Consider the following 20225-nt stretch of genomic DNA (forward strand, 5'->3'; position numbering starts at 1 on the left):
AGTTGATAACTATGACTATGATTGGAGTCAAAAAAAGCACTGCAGTTTACAGTGGGATGCAACCTACTAGTGTCTGGGATTTTTCCACCTGCATAATGATGATGATGTTGATGATATCAACATAGAGCATGGCACTTTAGTTTAACCTTATCTTATTATAAGGATCAAATATTAAAGTTTGTAAAGTGTTTTGTAAATCATAAGGTACTTATGTAAATATAAGTGATTATTAATATTACTTATTTCCCCTTTAATGGCTAGCTTTTACTTTTTAAGAGGATGGTTTATTAAACAGAAGTTTAAATTTAATAAGTGTGGGGTTAAACGTGTTTAATATTTTCCTCAGAGAGTCACAATTTATAATTGAATAGATTTAATAGCTTTTTTATGTATTTAAGTGAGATTTTTAAAGGAACTAGTAAAATCTTAGAATACTATAGAAATGTTAACCAGTATGATTTCAATTGAAAAACTTTATCTTAAGGCAGTGAATAAATTAATTGTATATCAACTAGTACTTTTGTGCAAGCTGCCTGGGCTAGTAAATGTTCCCCAATGTAGTTAACATGAAATACTAGTGGGAACAAATCTCTGTAATCACCTATTCAAACTCCCTTCATTTTGTAGGTGAAGAGAAGGGAAAAAAAAGCCAAGAGATTAAAAATAATAACCAAGCTAGAAGCCAAGTCTCTTGAATAAAGGGTCAGTTAACTTTCCCTTGCACTGTACTATCTTTCAAGATATCAAACTAAGTGATCCTAGTAGAGGGAATAAGTATTTTCTATTTCTGAATGTGATTGATGATTCTACAAATGTAAGCACTAGGGTAAAATATGGATGAATAAGTTATAAATGTAATAAAACTATTTCATGCCAACAATGTACCAGACATTTGACCATGCAATATTCATTTTTAAAAAATCTACAGGCACAGTATTTCCTTCACAATTTTTCTTCTCTTTCATTTTGTACATGAATATAGCAAAATATCTACAAAAATCAGTCATGAACCTGGGCTGAAGAAACACTATGTACATCCATATATACAATTTCTTTGTCATAATTTATGGCAGAAAAGATATTTTATAATATTTGGCAGTCTATGCTATTAAAAAAAAAGCATGTAGATCATATGGTCAGTAATTTAACTATAAACTCTTTAGTTTTAAAAAATTATAGGTGGGTAATTCAACTTACCTATAGTACTGAAATTAAACTTCCTGTTCAGATATTTACAGAGATTTTATGAACAATCAAGAATAAAGCAATGATTATTACCTCCACTATACTTTCCATTTTCACATTGATAGCAGGGTTAAATTTTGAAAGTAACTCAGAAAGAAAAGCTGGAATCTGTTCTGATTATCTATAAGAGAAGACTGAAAGGGACTCTTTCCTAATTTGTTTCTCTTCTGGATAGGAGTAAATTATGACAGTGTAACAATAGTTATTCTTTTCACTGAGACAAAAATTAAGATGAAATTCAAGCAAAATAGCATTTTAATAAATGAATGCAGGAAATCTCAAAAATAAATGCATATGTGTAGTTTGTTTACAGAACGATGTATCAGACAGGGTCTTGTAGAGAGGGACAAATACAGTTATGCCTTTCACATCTTATGAACTGGCAGCACTGGCAACATGCGATTTGGGAAATTTGGGTAAAAAGATTTTTTTTTTCTTTTATGGGGTGGTTACAATACTTTATTATAAAATTTGGATTAAGTATTTAGCCATAGGTTATATCTTGGTCAATGTTAAATAAAAATGCTGGATTTCATGCTCCATCCCCTGGCCAGTAAATTCCAACTTTAATTTTTTAAAAAAGAAAATATATGTATATAATATTAAAAGACTAAAATAAGTTGATATTATACCACACATATATTTTATATATTTCTGAGTTTCTAAACTGTTTATCAATGGGCCTTCATTTGTTATCTATAGCTTCCACAAAATTCCCTAAAGTTCCCATTTAATTTATTATGCCAACTATGATATATCAAAATCATCATAGGGGAAGTTGTGATGTATAAAGACTAGCTACTGAAGTTACATAATGAAAAACAAGATGTATTGGAAAAGATTCTGAAAGTGGGAAAATCAAAGGCAAAAGGAAAAGGGGACAACAGAGAATGAGATGGATAAAGACTGTTATGGAAGCAACAAACAAGAGCTTGTACAGACCTCAGGAGATAGTGAAGGATAGAAAAGGATTTATGTTGTCCATTGGGTCATAAAAAGTCAGATATGAACAACAAGAACAATATAGTATATTAATGTAAAATAGTAAATCAATGTGACATAATTAAAATTATAAATATTTGATTATTTCTCTTTTCCTTTATATGTTTCAGTAAGGAGCTTCAAATAATTTCAATAACATTGCCAAGCTACAGAATACAAAGATTTGCAATTGATAATGAGGAAAAAAGGAAGATGTCTCCCCCCCTGCCTATATTGCTAAAACCAGCGAGAAATATTGACATAGGTAGGAGACACAGGATTTAAGTGTTGAGTCAAGAAAATGTGAAGTGTAATGAATCAGCAAGCAAACATCAACAGAAAGAGTGAAAATGGTATGTTATGCTTCACACTCAATACCCACAGTCCTCTCTTTGGGTGTAGATGGCTCTCTTCATCACTGAACAATTGAAATTGGTTTGAAGTATTTCACTGCTGAAGAGAGCCACATTCATCAGAAATGATCATCTTATAGTCTTGTTGTTGCCATGTATAATGATCTCCTGGTCCTGCTCATTTCACTCAGCATCAATCCATATGTCTCTCCAGGCCTTTCTGAAATCATCCTCCTGATCATTTCCTATGGTACAATAATATTCCATAACATTCATATAATCATAACTTCTTCAGCCATTCTCCAGCTGATGGGCATCCACTCAGTTTCCAGTTTCTTGCCACTACAAACAGGGCTGCCACAAATGGTTTTGCACATGTGGGTCCCTTTCCCTCCCTTTAAGATCACTTTGGGATATAAGCCCAGTAGTAACACTATTGGATCAAAGGGTATGCACAGTTTGATAACTTTTTGGGCACAATTCCAGATTGCTCTCCATAACGGTTGAATCCTTTCACAGTTCCCCCAACAATGTGTCAGTGTCTCAGTTTTCCCCACATCCCCTTCAACATTCATCATTATCTTTTCCTGTCATCTTAGCCAATCTGAGAGGCATGTAATGGTATCTCAGAGTTGTCTTAATTTGCATTTCTCTGATCAATAGTGATTTGGAGGACCTTTTCATATGACTACAAATAATTTCAATTCTTTATCTGAAAACTATCTGTTCATATCCTTTGACCACTTATTAATTGGAGAATGGATTGAATTCTTATAAATTTGAGTCAATTCTCTATATATTTTAGAAATGAGGCCTTTATCAGAACCTTTGAATGTAAAAATGTTGTTGCAGTTTATTACTTGCCTTCTAATCTTGCCTGCATTAATTTTGTTTGTACACCAGCCTTGAAGTCAGGAGGACCTGAGTTCAAACAACTGGACTGTTATTTTCTAAGAGCTATGACTTTCCACTAACATTTAAAATAAATTTGTAAATATTTTGAGCCTGGCAAAGCCTGAGACTTGACATTCTGGTCCTTTCCCCAATATTTCTAGATTAAATTAATAATTTCAAAATTAAATTTTGTAATTTATTTCAATGTTAGGTCATCTGATTAAGTATTCTAGAAAATTAAGATAAAACAACAATAAAAAAAGACAAACTGAAAACAGCAGTGGAAGCAACCTTAGGCTTCATTTGATCATGGACAAAATTGAGATGCGGAAGAGACATCAGAGAACCACTCTTAAAGATAGATAAATTGAGAGTCAGAAAAGATAAACAACTTTGGTTAAATGTTAAACAGTAAATTACTAGAACTCAGGCACAAATTCCCAGTCTAGTGCTTAACTTCAGATTCTTTTAAACTACATATTCTAAAGTGAACAAATTCTCTTAAACTACAAATTCTAAAGAGAACATATGAAAACATGCTGGACTCTGAAAAGTATGCATAAAGCAACCTAAAACAACATTATATTCAGCTTAAACTACATGTTATGCTGGGACCATATGCCCAAGTTATTCAATAAGCTTACACTAATAAGATTTTATTGAATTATGCCAGAACTCTGAACATAGAGCAAAAACTATTGCTTCCTCTTGATTACAAGTTTAAATTCTCCAATTTAAGATTTGGCAATATCTCTGCAGTCATGAATTTGGGTCAAAATTTCACTTCTAATGTTTACTAATTATATGACAATGGAAAAATCACTGCATCTCCGTGACCCTGTATCCTCATCAATAAAATAAGAGAAAAGGTCTAGATGGATGACTCATTTTATATTATGATGATACAAAGTGGAAATGAAGCAGAACTCTTCAATTTTTCTATCTAGAAATCTAGGATTTATATTTGGTCTTCCTTCATTTCCTATAATTCTCAAAAAATACACTGTGATAATATGAAGAGTCTAGAAAGCTAGTATAGAAAAAAGATAAATACTACATTTATTTTTGTTATGTATGTAGTTCTCCCTCCAACTACAATTTCAGATGTGAGCATATTTTGAAAAGCTATTAGTCTATAAAATTTATTCTTGCAGGGCTATGTCTTCCCCTTTCAGTATTGAAATAACAAACATTTTATAATTTATTTCAATGTTAGGTCATCTGATTAAGTATTCTAGAAATAAATGCCTTCTCATGGTTTTGCTCTTAACTTTCTGGTCTTCTCCCCTAAGACCTAGCAGCCATGTCACCCCTGAAGAATGCCTCTGCCCATATGACCTCTTCCTCCAATGATGAGTTCCCTAGGGAAACTCCTTTTTGAAAAAGAGCCTAAGCTCCTTTACTATGTTGCTATCTTCTATGTTTCTCTTCTTACCAACTCTTCTTTGCCACCTCTTTTGTATGAGCTAACTCCCTCAAATAGAATATAAGTTTGGAAAAGATAGTGGCTGAATGTCTTTTTCCTTGTATTTCCACGTCAAGTACTTAGTTTAACAAATATTTTATCTCAATTTTAGGTTTATATGTTAGGAAATAAATTAAAGATTCATAGATTTGCAGCACAAGTGACAATAACAGATTACTGAGTTTGATAGCTTCATTTTACTGTTAAGAAACTGAAGATCAGAGAAATAAAGTCATTTTCTTAAGATCACATAGCTAGTAAACAACTTTCATGGAATGCAAACCAGAACATTCCTGACTCTAAAGCCAATAGTACCCATACTATATAGAATCTATGATTTAGTATATGGCATTTATCAAAGGAGGGTAGGTACTAATGAATTACATATAATTTTTGAACCTGGCACAAAACAATTTTACTAATGCATTATTTTAGGTTTGTAATTGTTATTATTCAATCTTATCTAAATCTTCATGATCCTGTGGACCACTGCTGTCCAGAGGGATTTCTTGGTAAAAATCGTGGAATGGTTTGCTATTTCCTTTTCCAACTCATTTTACAGTTGAGAAAACAGGGGTGACTCAACCAGGTTGGCACAGATATGAAATCATATCTTCCTGACTCTAGACCCAGGGCTTTATTCACTAAAGCAGCTATCTGCCACCTAAGTTTATCATTATATATTTAAATAAATTATTTTATAGTTGCCATCTTCTCTGGCATTAATTTATCTTCTTTCTCCACAAAGAATTCAAAGAATAACTTAAGATATCTCAAAATATTTTTTGAATTAGTAACCGCATCAAAATACGGTGGAATAAGATGAAATATTTTGTCAAAGTCATTCCCAAATGAAAATCAATTTGTAACAACACAGGCAATTTTGTTTCAAAACAAAAGCTGCAAGTACTTCAATAACCAGCAGATGGCAGAAGCAGTGGCTAGTAAAGTTCTAAACAAAAGAAAAGAATATTCAAACTAAGCATGAGTACCAAAGTAAAATTCTGAAATGTTAGAGATGTTTTTAATTGTTGTACCAAATTATCAAGGAAAAATAGCTAGCCCAATTCTTTTGCATGAGTACCAAAGTATATATAAAAGAAAATGGAAAAACCACATGGAATGAACCTGACATTCATTTCCAAGATTTTCTGAAAGCTTTTACTAAACTATAAAGAAAAAAAATCTTGCTGTTAGTAAAAATAATCAAATTTCTTAAAATTATATACAATAGAAAATAATTAACTCAGCTATAATGGTTAGTTGCTAATGATATGTTTATTCTTGTACATATTTTTAATACAAGCAATATTCATTCCTTCTTACTTCTCAAAAAGTATATACATGTGTGAGCACATGTGTTTTTATAGACATATATCCTGCACAAAATACTTCAGATTCCACTGAATCTTCAGAGATAGTCACCTTAAATTCATATGATAAAACTGAAAACTATAACCTCATCATGGTTTTAAATTTTAATAAGCATATGGTCTGATCAGAAAAGTGAAATCTGATATGGTACTAGGATTAAATTAGGACCTAATCCCTAGAAGACACTGGGGATTGGAGGGTGGGAAGAGAATAGAGAGTAAGGAAGTCCTAAATTCTATCTCATATATTTTACTAGCTATGTGACTGTAGTCAGGTCATTTAACCTTGGTTACCTCAATTTCCTCACCTACAAAATAACTGGTTTGTCTTGATAGCCTCAAAGACTCCCCTCCTAGCTCTAAATCTATAATCCTATTACTTAGAAGAAATTGGAAAGGAGTATTTAACAGGACTAATCAAACTGGAACTAATGCTATTTTACAAGAAAAAAGAAGTCATTTTAGAATATTAATGTAAGCTTTTCACTTGGGTATATTAAATAACAACAGGAAATTCTAAAAAGCAGCATTCAGCATACCAAAATCAATGTCTTTTATAAAAGATAACAATGTATATACAATATATAACAACTGGACAAAAACTTTAAAAAATCCATGATGAGCAACCCATATACAGACCCATCAGAAAGACATCTGATGTCTTGACCACTGCCTAAAGCTTGTTATTATCACATTAGAAATGTCAATTAAAATGACGTTTTAGCTCAGTTGATTTTAAACTTTATTGTATCATGAAACCTGTGGAAGTCTGGTGAAATTGATGGATTTTCTAAGAATGATATTTTAAATGCATAAAATATATTATACAGAATATCAAAGAAAATCAGTTATGTTGAAATATGTTTACAAAATATTTTAAACAACAAAAAAAGTCCATGGATTCAAAGTTAAGAATCCCTCTAGTTCAGCTAAAGAAAATAACCTCTCTGGTTTAAACATTTGTTTGTGTTTTTATCCCATATAACTATTTCAAGAAATGTCTTCAACTGTTTTTTTCAAGATAGTTATAATACATCTTTATTTAAAAGACTGCATGACTTAACAAAAGCACAGCACCTAAATTCTTTCATGTCAATTTCTACATATTAAAGCTGAAAAAGTGAAATGAACTTTTATCATAGAAAAAGAAGAAATGAAAAAAAAAAGAAAGGAAATGGGGAAAAGGAGACAGGGACGGAGGTAGAGAAGAAGCCACATCTGCTCATATTTCAATAATTTCCCTGGAATACTTTGGCCTTAGTAACTTTGTAAGATTCTTTCCTACTTTTTTATTTTTGGCTGTCTAGGTTTGTCAGTTATATATAAAAAGAAAACTATCATTTATTTGGAGTTTGTTTGGAAAGAGTAGATTAGACAGATTTGGAAGAGTACTCCTTAAAACACTAAATGTGAAATCAAAGACAATTTGGCTACCTCAAGTTGTCTTCTGATTATTTTCACCCTTAAAAAAAAGTGTCTCACAAAGATTCTTTTATTTGACATACCTGCAAAATTGCCATTTATTTCATAAATCAAATTGAAATCCCAATTCCATTTCAAGAAAAGCAACATAGAAGGAATGATTAAACTAATTACATTACAAGACAGTTTATGATAAGGCATGAAAGCGGGATTAAAAAACCAGGGCATTCCAGTTATTCATGAAATGATCCCACTGGAGGACTATAAGCATCTCACTTTTCTAAAGGGATCTCTCTATTGGTTAGTTTTACTGAACTGGTTTTTCTTTTTCTTTTTTATATCTGTTATAGAAATATATAGGTAAATGGCGGAATGAGGAGTATATTTGGAAATAAATGTGGTATAAAAACAAAAGAATAAAACAAAATTAAAGTTGTTATCTCTCCTAATGTATATATCCAAAAAAGTGCCACTGACAAAAATATTTAAGTTATGGTAAAATAAGGCCACTTCTTTTGTAACTGATGGTCTTAGCAAGTAAATATTTTCAATTTAACTCTGTTTCAATGCAAAATGTTAAAAACTTTAATGACCAGATTAACAGTAGAAAAGTCAATGAGAAAAAAAGGACAGTAAATAGATCAGTTTATCTTTATTTTTTTCAATCAATGACATTTTATAAATCAAAGGAAAACATATGATAGAAATGATAGATTTCAAAGCATATTCAAATTATTCTCCAGGAAATGCAAAATTACAAATTCTACCATATTTTCATATTAATGCCTAGCTTTAAATAAATAATTCAATTCAAGTTGTCTGATCTCTTTTGAACTTAAATCTACAAGCAACGATGCTATTAAAAGAAAACACACACACAAAGAAAAATTATTCCATGTGGCTAATGAAATGAAATTCTCTGTTAATTTCCAAATTCCTTCAAAAGTTTCCCCACACACACACACTCAAGCAAACAAGGTCAGATTCTCTTTCCCCAACACATAATCTTACAAACTGTTGAAGCTCAGTCTTTTCAGGTTATATCAAGTATGATTGTTGATTTTTCTATATGATCACCGTCTAGGAATGTAGTCTAAAGGTTGAACCTGTTTTACTCTGTAAAGTGGTACCTATCAGTACTTTTATATTAGATTTTAAGAGGTCTGAAAAGGTATTAGAAGCTACAAGAAGTAGTCTAAAATTCTGGGTATCACTCAGAAGCTCCTAAAATGAGTAAAACAGGAATGGAAATTGCTTGCCAAAGAGAAATAGAATGAAAAGATAGGATATGAAATATAAAAACTCAAGAAAAACCTATAACTTAGTTAGAATCCCTTAGAATTTTAGAAGATAACTGAATTAGATGTATGGACTTCTGGTCCTTCTCCACCATTCACTATTATCTCTTTGGCCATGGCTATTGCTAAGTATAGAATAACTGGTTTATAAAAGGATCTTTGTCTCTACTTCCTATAAAATTTAGCCCACGGAGGAAGGTTTTAAGACAATTAAAGTAGGATAGGGGCACAGTGTGACTTCACTGACAACGGCAAGTTCAAGATAAGGAGACACCTTACATCAGTACAAGTCTTAAATGAGTTGACTAGAATACAGAAATTAAGGGACTCGCCAGTAATCAGAGTGCCAATATATATGAGAAATTTCATTGGATTCCAGATCTTTCTGTTGAGGACAACTTTCTGTCTGATGCAACACAAAGGCTTGAAAGATAATAATTAGAATAGTGGGGACTGTGATACTACACTTTCCTAAATTTTGAAGATCTAACTTTTAAAGGCAGAATTAGAGAAGGTTAATAAGTTAAACAAAATGTGATAAATTATAACAATAACCCTTATATCTATATACACATTAATTCCTGAGACTCAATTTAGTAGGCATAGCTGCTGAAAGACCAGTTCAAAGAATCCTTATGGGACTAAAGGAGTTCCATTATGGTTTATTCATAAAAATCATCAATGAATGACAATTATTCTCTTATAAAACTTTTTTACTCATAAAAGAGTTATACTCAAAATGTAATGATTATAAGTAAACCCATGTATTTCCCATTTTTAATTATCAAGAATTCTAAAATTAAAGCACATCTGAGTGGCATAAAAGCAAAGGCATGTCTTTTCTTTCTTTTAAATAACATATTAATATAAAATTAGTATGTCAATAAACATTCACTAAGCACTGATTATGTGCCAAGTTCTGCTGCCAAGGGCAGGGGATACACAAAATGGCAAAAAATAGTACTTGTCCCATAAGAACTCACAATATAATGGTCTAGACAACATGTAAACAAATACATATTAACAAGTCAAATATATCTATGTGACTTGCTGGTATGTAAAATATGAAATAAAGAATAAAAAGAAAAGAAAAATACTAGAAATGCAACAGATTGGAAGTTTCCTGTATAATGTAGGATTTTTGCTGGGATTTCAGAGAAGCCAATAGGTAAAGAAGAAGAGGAAGAACATTCTAGGCATAGAGAACAGCTTAAAAAAAAATGCATCAAACTGATTTGGAATGTCTTTTTTCTAGAGGCCAATGTCACTGAACAAAAAGGCTATGGATGGAAAAAAAAGTAAAAGAAGACAGAAAAGACTGAAGGGCATTAGTACTAATGAGACAGCAGCTGATTTAAGTAGAAAGTATGGGTTTAATCATTCTGGAAAACAATATGGAAATATTTTAATAAAATGGATAAAAGTCCAAAAGTTTGACTTTGGAAATACTACTCATTAGGCATAGGCCATAAGGAGTATGAAAAAGGAACACACATGAAAATATTAATGGAATCATTTTTCATGGTGATGAAGAACTGGAAACAAAGTAGATGCCCATCAATAAGGACATGTCTAAATAAATGTGGGACATGTAAACAATGGAATATTGCTGCATCATAAAATATGAAAAAACATAAAAAGGCAAAAGAAAAAAAAAGAAACAGAAAAAAACAACAGACATAGACTACAAAACTATAGAAGAAAAAAAAAGAATAACAAAATGCATGAACAACATGAATAATGACCAAGAAAAGCTGTGAAAAGTAGATTTTAAAATATACTTTCCTTCCTCCTTTTCTTAAGTACTGACATACAAATATAGCTACAATCATCTGACTTGTAAATTAGTTGTTCTTAAAAGAACAGAAGGTTAAAAACAAAAGCTATACATAAAATTTGTGGCTTTTAAAAAAAATAACCTTTGACTACATAATGAAGTTAACCATAGTTTTTTAAATCTTTAAATAAGATATATTTAATATCTTAATTTTGATTTTAAGAACAATATTAATAATGTTTAAAATAGATTATGCTAATTCATAAAGATCAATTCACAATACATTTTGCTTAATTAATTAATCCCCAAACTTAAATGTGAAAGAGTTAAAAATTAATATTGTAATTCAACAAACATGCATTTTAATAAGTATTTAAAGCACTCACATACTGCTAAAGATATGAGAAGAATAAAAGATGCAAGTAGCTCTGTCCTAAAGTAATAGCATGGGAATGTAGTATAGGGTGCATAGAAATTGTTTACAGCAGATAAACAATATTAGAAAGCTATGTTATAAAATAAAAGAAATATGACATAAAGCCATAAAAGGTAGTGAAAGGAAACAAATGGTTTAAGGAAAAAACTTCTTATTAGAAAAAAACTGCTGAGAAAACTAGAAAGCACTATGACAGAAATTTGTCTTTGACTAACACTTTAACACCATACTCCACAAGACATTATCACTGAATATCAGATAGAAAGTTAATATTAAAAATCATATAATAAAAAATGAGAAAAGAAGCAGATTACTTACAGCTCAATGCTATAGATATTCTTAATCAAGCAACAAAGAGAGGGAATTTTAAAAAGATAAAACAGATAATTGGCTACATAAAACTAAAAAGCTTTTGTATGAACAAAATCAACATATCTAAGATACAGGAAGTAATAGAATGGGAGAAAAATTTTTTGCATCAAATTTACCTCATAAGAGTTTAGTTTCCCAGATATAAAAGTAAAATATGACTATATATGTCATTCCCCAAAAGATAAGTGATAAGAGAATATGAATAGATTTCAAAAAGACAATTGCTAAGCATTCACCATGTATCTAATCACAAATACTAAGCAAAATATCAATTAAAACAATCCTGAGAATTTACCTCTAAACCCAAAATGATAATGGTCAAAGTTGGAAAGCTTATAGAAATATAAGCTTTGAAATGGTACAAACATTTTGGAAAGTATTTGAAATTATGCATTAGTAAATGACCAAAATGTCCATACACTTTGATGCAAATTCACTTATTGAGATTATACCCCAAGGAAGCCATGAATAACACAGTTGGTCCACATATGCTAAAATAATTATAAGTAGAACTCTGTAATAGAAAAATAATGGAAGTAAAATAGATACACACTAATTGGGGAATGGTTAAACAAAATTATGGTATAGGAATATAATGGAATACCACTAGCCAATAAAAATTTATATTAGTGATAAATATATAGAAGGAAAGAAAGAACTATATAAACAAATGTAGAGTCAGCAGAGCTAAGAAAAAAAAATCATAAATATAGCAATGTAAATGGAAAGACCCACACATCAAAAATTCAAAAGCAAATATTTTTTAAAAATCATAAAGATTAAACAGAATCCAAATTGAAATGATATGAGGACACCTCCAGTTCTCCTTATACATGTTTTGGGGCTTTTAAAATGTAACAATCACTTGATTTGCCTTTTTTTATCTTTCTAAAAAATATATGTATTTTTATATATGAAAGCTCCCTGGGAAGGGGAGGGATACTTGGGGTAACTATAATGATGTAAGAAAGAAAAAGACATCAATTAAATCTCTTTTAAAAATATAAACAAAGTACTAGAAAGAGAAACAAGACCTCAAAAGCTTAGAGATGTGATAATATACAAGGGAGAACTAGAGCAAGGTGATATGACAAATTTGAGGAAGGAGAAATAATTTTTTCAGTATGGGGAAAGGTATTGGGAGAGGATTCATTATAATTTTCAAGATATATTTTCAGTCATTTTATATATATATTTCTGCTGAAACTTAATTGCTCAACTGACATTGAAAAGGCTTAATTTCTAGTATTTTACAATAAGAATTCTAAAACTGTTATCTCCATTTATTATTTATTACAACATTTAGAATATTTTAAAATGTGATAAGATTTTGTATTAGTACCACTAGTCTTTGAATGCAATTATTTAAATAAAAATCACAATTACTATGTGATTTACCACCAACAAGCAAAGTATGAGAAACAATGGAAAAAATAGCCAACAAGAAGCTTTTTGGTGAGAGACTCTCTTAGAAATAATTCATCCTAAGAAGATTTAAGAATAAAACCAAAAAGAAGGGAACAGAGAAAAATGAAAAAAACTCATAAGGACATCTGTAACAAATTACTGACAGTGGAGTTACCTTGACTTTGATGTGCTAACATGAGTAAGAAGAATGAAACTAGAAGAAAAAGGAAAAATTTGTAAAGTGGAGCTGAATAAGACTTAGCAAATGCTCAAGAAGTCTGAGCTGGAGTTGACATAATATATTATATAGTAACAACAACAAGAGATCAATTTTCAAAATGTCTTGAAGAAAAACATGAAATGCTTGGGGGGGAATAGATAGTTTTACTATCCAAAAAAAAAAGGGGTGGGGAGAGGCAGAAATCAAACTATGTTTTGTTGTTGTTAGTCAAATTAATTTTTTGACTCTATGACCCTTTCTGGGATTTCCCTGACAAACCCTGGATTGGTTCAGCCACTTCCTTCTCTAGTTCAAGTGGCAGAGGAGAAAACTACGACAGAGACAGTAAAGTGACTTGTTCAGGGTCACATATCTAATAAGTGTCTGAAGCCAAATTTGAGCACAGGAAGAGGAATCTTCCTACATCTGTGCATGGTACCCATGGTACTATGCCACTTAACTATCTCAAAGTAATCCTAGAATATATTTAATTATAAGCTATGGGTAAAATTTAACATATTAGCAACAGTCTTCATATATAAGGTTTATGTTCCTGAAAGAGCTGCTTGAAGGTTCTTTATAAGAGGTTCTTATAAACCTCAACTGATTTTTCCCATAGAACAGAATGATAAAATGCAGATTATGATACCTACCATTTAGGAGTCTGACCACAAACAAGAAAATTACATTAACTTCTGTTCCACTAACCATTATAAAAACATTAAATTTCAAAATCCAAAGAGAAAATTTCCTCATTTTTGGAGATAATAATTCCCAAAGTCAAAAATACTAAAATAATTCTTCAAGGAAAAAAAAACCTAGTAAACTAAAAGAAGCAAGACAAAATCACCTGATTTTTAGTCCAGCTTTACTTCCACCAAACCATTGGATTCCCAATTTTATTTCAAGGTGTGAAGCCTGACATTTTATTTAGTTCTACCAAAATATGAAGCAGGAATTAAATTCATAAAATTAATTTAAAAAAATAAGCAAACATACCCTCTACAATTCCACAAACACAGATTTCATTTTACAAATACAATAAATGCTGTAATAATAAATAATTCACCTAGGTAAGTGCACAGAGGATAGCATTCTGGACTTGGATTTGGCAATTCAGTGTCAGAACTTACAACTTGTGTGACTCTGGGAAACATTTAATATCTGTCTCAGTTTCCTAATTGGTGAAATGCAGATGATAATAGCAACTACCTCCCAAGGCTTTCGTAAGGATAAAATGATATAATGTTTATAAAATGTTTTGCAAAGATTAAAGTGTTATATGAATACTATTATGATTAATGATAATAAATTACAAATTGATACAACTTTAATTATTTAATTTAATGATAGTCTTTTGTCATTGTTTTACCATTATTAAAATAATCTACTACTATAACTTTACTACGATCATAGTAGGTAGAAGTAGAGGTGACAGGATATGTCTGTGAATCTTTTAACATAACATTAAAAAAAGGAGCTCGCATGTAGGAAAAGACCGAGATTGATTAACACTATTTATTGTTTCTTCTTAATGATATACAACAACCAACTATCTAAGATTGTACAAAGTATGGCAAATATCAAAACATAAGGGACAAAGAAGTTATTAAAATTTCTCTAAGTTGGTTTAAATAAGCTAAGTAAGAAGAATCAGGAGAGACTTGGGGCACCTGATGATCATGCCTTAAAAATTGGGTCTGGGAATACTTCTGTTCATGTTTTTTGTTTTTATTCTCATCATTTTTCCTATGGAAAGATCGATACATTAGAAATCAAGTTGTTAAGGAACTGGATGGAAACAGTGGATGTCCATCAGCTGGAGAATGGCTGAATAAGTTATGGTATATGAATGTTATGGAATATTATTGTTCTGTAAGAAACAATAAGCAGGATGATTTCAGAGCAGTCTGGAGAGACTTACATGAACTGATGCTAAGTGAAGTGAGTAGAACCAAGAAAACATTGTACACAAGATTATGGGATGATCAACTGTGATGGAGTTGGCTTTTTTCAACAGCAAGATGATTCAGACCAATTACAATAGACTTGTGATGAAGAGCATCATCTGCACCCAGAGAGAGAGGACTTTTTTTTTTTTTTTTAACTTTTTGATATGATATTTCTTTTGCAGGATAAATGTGGAAATATGTATAAAAGAATTGTACATGTTTAATACATATTGGATTACTTGCTGTCTAGGGGAGGAGGTGGGAGAAGGCAGGGAGAAAAATTTGGAGCACAAGGTTTTGCAGGAGTGAGTGTTGAAAGCTGTCTTTCCACGTATTTTGAAGATAAAAAGCTATTATTAAAAATATTGAAAAATTAAAATAAAAAAATTCTTGTTAAGAAAATGAACTTTATTTCATTTAAGTATTTTTGGTAGTGACAGGGGATCAAGTCTTGAATAGTAAAAGTGTTACAAATTAATCTAAAAGAATCTAATCAAATCTAATATAATCAAAGTAATCAAGTTGTTGGTCTTTCTACATTTAAAAGCAGAATGTCTTTCTAATTTCTTCAGCTGCTGTCTCATCAGAAGAAGCAGTTTATCTTTTTACAATTCTGGTATGCAAAGATTATTTGTTTTTGAAATGCATGAACTGACTTGCACTGATTTTTTTTTTATCCTTTGATTCCTTACTATGTTGTTTGTTCAGCGTGTCAAGTAATCTCAGGACTTTGTCTTGAAGGGTGGCCAAAAAAGGCATACAAGCACAAAATCTAACGTATTTCTATTTCAGCCACAATGTTATTTGATCCATTATACTAGGTGAGTATAACCATCACTTACACACTGCTTTTTCTTTCATTATTCATTTTTAAGGACTCATATTTATGGAGATGTTATGAAAAGAGAGTAAGAGTCCCTATATACCACAGAAGTATTATTTCTCAAAATAACCACTTTATTAAAAATGTTTTAGGGGAATTATCTTTTTTAGAATTACTTTAAGAGTCCAATCACATGAAATCAATATCGTTATTTTAATCAAAGGAATACACATATTAATTTTTCAAAACCTGGAAGTTACCTTAAAAATGCCATTTTCTACTACTTTTTTCTAATTCTCCTTTCTCTATGTCACCATTTCCCCTCTCTCTTGAACTGAAAATCCTCAAAACTTAGAAGATAAAGAGTCAAACCAAGGTTGAAAGAAATCTAAAGACTTTAGAAATTGAGCAAAATACATTTCAGTTTGCCTATCATATGAAAATGAGCATAATTTCTGGAATTTTACAAGTGAAAATTATTGTAAGTTGAAGCCTGCCTATTTACTCTCAGGAATGGAGTTCTGCAAACATGCATGTACCAGTAAACTCTGAAATAAATAGGGTTTACACTACTTTAAATTAGGAATCACCAGTGACTTGGATAGGATAGGGATGGGGAAGTGATAAATTCAATAGGAGACCCTATCACTGAAAAGTAACAAAATTCTCTGAATTTAAGCCAAGTTAATTTTACCATCCTCATCTGTAAATGAGCAATAACAAATTAACCTCTACAAAAATTCTCTATAATGTTAAGCTTTAAAGAAGTTTGTCTTTGTATATTGAGAAGATAAGGAGAAGGTAGTATTAGAAGTAGTGAAGAGCTGACGAACACAAGAAAATAAAAGAAACAAACAAAAAAGCTCACCCTGAATTCATTTCTTTAAAAATCTGAGAGGGGTGAATAGAGATAGAGAGATAAGCTGTCACTTTTATGTCAACTATGATATTATCACCAGGTCAAACAGTGAGTCCTTTTTCCAAATAAATTTAAAAACTTTATAAACAAAGAAAGATTAAGTAGATAGTTAATATCCAAATAAAAAGGAAAACCTTTAAAAAAATGAAAAGTTTCAGTATATAAATTTGTCAAGGTAACTTTCAAGTCTTTGTGTAAAGTTTTTTGTAACACACAAAATAATAGGAACATAGGATTCCCCCACACACACACACACACATACTGAAGACATTAGATTTATGTAATTTAATTCCTTCACTCCCAAATTTATTTATTATTATAAAGAGAATACAAATTCTATTAGGCTGAATTTTAAGACTATTCAGATAACTTAGAAGTTTAGTTAAAAAACAAAAGAACAGTCCTTTTTGTGATGGGTCAGACTGTGAGAGCTATTGGCTACAGTAATCTTTAGTAATACTTCTGTTTACCCAGCTAGTCTGAAGGATTATGGAAATGAGTTCACAAGAGCTGACCCTCTAGGTTTATTAAATATTCAATGAATATTCTGTATGCATGCTGGGCATTAAATAAAAAATGGAAAATATAGTAGACTACCATATGTGAAATATTTCAATACTGGAGTAGCTCCATTTTAAATAATTTATTTTAAATCATTTTGTCAGATACCACAACACGAAAATCATATATTAAGAGCATAACCTTAAGTTATTCTATCAAATATTTAGATTCTTACCAGGTGTTAATTTAGCTTGTTTTTCCCTTGGTTTAATATTGTTTCTAATATTCATAAGCTCCAAAGAGTTATTATTAACCCCAGAATACCAGCCATTTGGTCATATCACTGTAGCAGGTCATTTAAAATAAAAGTACAATATGTCGGTTTGGTCTACATGATAAATACTTAAGTCAAAAAATAAGAAAAACGATTAAAAGCAAATATTAGGCTGCCATCGTTTCATAGATATATCTAGATATTTGATAACTGCCTGAATAAGAGACTTGAATTTTGCATTTTCCAATCAGTTATTTAGCATTATATAATTCTCAACTTTTTGGTCTCAAAAGCAGGGATTAATTAGTGCCTCTATGTACCCCACCATTTCATTTTGCAAACAGAAAATGACCCTATTTTAAAAGATAAAGACTAATAACCATACCACTTGGTACTTAAGAAATTATGACAACAAAGAATTCTTTTACATCTTTTACATTTGCATCTCTTTTTAAATTTCCATTTACATCTTTATATCATTTCACTATTGATATTTAGGTAAGATCAATAAACTTGTACAACTGAACCAGTTCCTTAAAAATATGCTCTCATATGCTATAACATCATATAATGTTATATTGTTGATTGTTCATCCTCAAAATTATTGAAAATCAGGATGAAATGGAAAACTATAGATTGCCACTTAATTACTACCACTTGAGGCAACTAAATTTAAATGTCATTTATCAGTAGCCTCTTTTTTTTCTTTCCCTAATCACAATCAAATGGATTATGAGAGAATCAAATGAGATGATATATGTAAAGCCTTTGATATATAGTTAAAATACTATATAAAAGCAACCTATTATTGTAATCCTTTCAACACCTGGACAGTCCCTGCCCCCTTAATAGGAAAACAAAAAAAGAAAATATTAGGTCCTCTCACCCTGAATTCAATTCAAAAGGGGGGAAAAATGGAATTCTAAAGATCTAAGTAATAGAACCTAAATTTTAAATGAGAAATTCCTTTGTTTCAAGGTCATCAAATCTAACTGGCTAAACTAATGAGACCTATATAACAAACTACACACCTTGAGTCCAAAGGCAGCATCCTCCGAGGCCAAGACTTCAACCTGCAATTATAAGGAGAAAAATCATTTAGGAACTAACAAAAGTCTTCTCTGAGCCTAAGCACAGAACTCAGAACACAGACTCAGTCTGGCACTAAGAGTTCTGATACAACTTGTAAGCTTGCAATAGGAAAAGGACCAGATCCAAATTGGACATCCAGAAGTAAATTTTTGTGTCATTCAGTCTTTTCCAGAGATTGAATATAAAGACACTTGTGGATTTAGGCCAGGGTTCCATAGGCCCTTGCTTTAGCTATAGCACAGTAAACTTCTGCCAAAGGAATAAGAGGCTAAACTAACAGATCTGAATCATTGATATTAGCTTCCTATAAGAACGGAGAAAATCAAAGTGATTTATCTACTACCAAAACTGTCAAGAAGGATCAGGACTATTTGAATATTTGCTATCCCTCATTCAAATCACAAATGTGCTGACTATGTTCTTTTGCCTTCACAATATATGGAATATAAGTCTTATAAGTGGGATTTATACTCCAAGAAAAAGTTTCATCACATCTGAAAGCTAACCAGTAGTTTCTTGTCCTGTCCTGAACAAAATACACTGTCCTGAAACTCTGGAATGTTGCAGAGCAAGACTTCCCGAGGCAGACTAGAAAGGCAAAGCTAGAACAAAAGCTGGTAGGTAAGAAGTCACAAGCAACTAATTTGAACAGTGTAACTGTAATTGCTTATGGGTCATCTTGTGAATTAAGATACAACTCATTAATTGACAGAACTGGGAGGAATAATACCTATTCCTGTGCACCATAATCTTCTTGCTTAGTGGATAAGATTCTTCTTCTTTTTTTAAATCTAAAGAGAACTAGTGCTTATAAGGATAAAAGAATGTTTAATAAACTGAAATGCTTCAAGGGTCTGCATGGCAAAATTTGTCCTGGAGTAGGTTTCAACATCAATTACAAACAAACAAACAGTCATTTGCAGTTGCATTAAAAATGAATGAATGAATGAATGAATAAGTAGATAAATCAACATGTGAAGATAAATAAGATAGCTGAGAGTTTTTGACAGTTCATATGCCATGTTAAAATATCCCTATGCATATGCCATAAAACAAAACTGGATTTCTCTTCTTAAGGAATGAAAGTAAAAAGGTAATCATTCCATTAAGAACTGAATCCAGTTGGAAGATTGGTTAAAACAACATACAGAAACCAATCAATTACAGACTGCTTTGGTATATATGTGTATGTGTCTGTGAGTTTTTTATTTTGCAGGTGCTTTTCTGAAAGCTTTGAGGCAAACAGTTACCTGATAACTAGTACTTAAAAGTATAAAATGCTCAAAGAGAATTTGATTTAAGTAATGATCAGAGGAAGAAGAAACATTAGATAAAATGAAAATGATTCACTACCATATACTAAAGATGCATCTAGTTAAAGATTAAATTGTTGCATCAATGAACATAGTAAAGCAAAATAA

At 31.0% G+C, this 20225-nt stretch overlaps 1 protein-coding gene across 4 annotated transcripts in view; it reads right to left on the bottom strand.

Annotated features, from left to right (window-relative positions):
• The window catches only part of ARID1B (AT-rich interaction domain 1B), a 526614-nt gene that overhangs the window by 185351 nt on the left and 321038 nt on the right, over nt 1-20225 (bottom strand). For 3 of the 4 annotated variants that reach the window (XM_031937582.1, XM_031937579.1, XM_031937581.1), the window contains exon 5: nt 18744-18785. The exons of the other annotated variant lie outside the window; for it this stretch is intronic. In XM_031937582.1, the coding sequence (XP_031793442.1) occupies nt 18744-18785 (42 nt within the window). The remainder of the gene's footprint in view (nt 1-18743; nt 18786-20225) is intronic. 4 annotated transcript variants of the gene reach the window in all.

The sequence above is a fragment of the Sarcophilus harrisii genome, chromosome 4 (assembly GCF_902635505.1).
Source record: "Sarcophilus harrisii chromosome 4, mSarHar1.11, whole genome shotgun sequence".
Classification (NCBI taxonomy): Eukaryota; Metazoa; Chordata; class Mammalia; order Dasyuromorphia; family Dasyuridae; genus Sarcophilus; species Sarcophilus harrisii.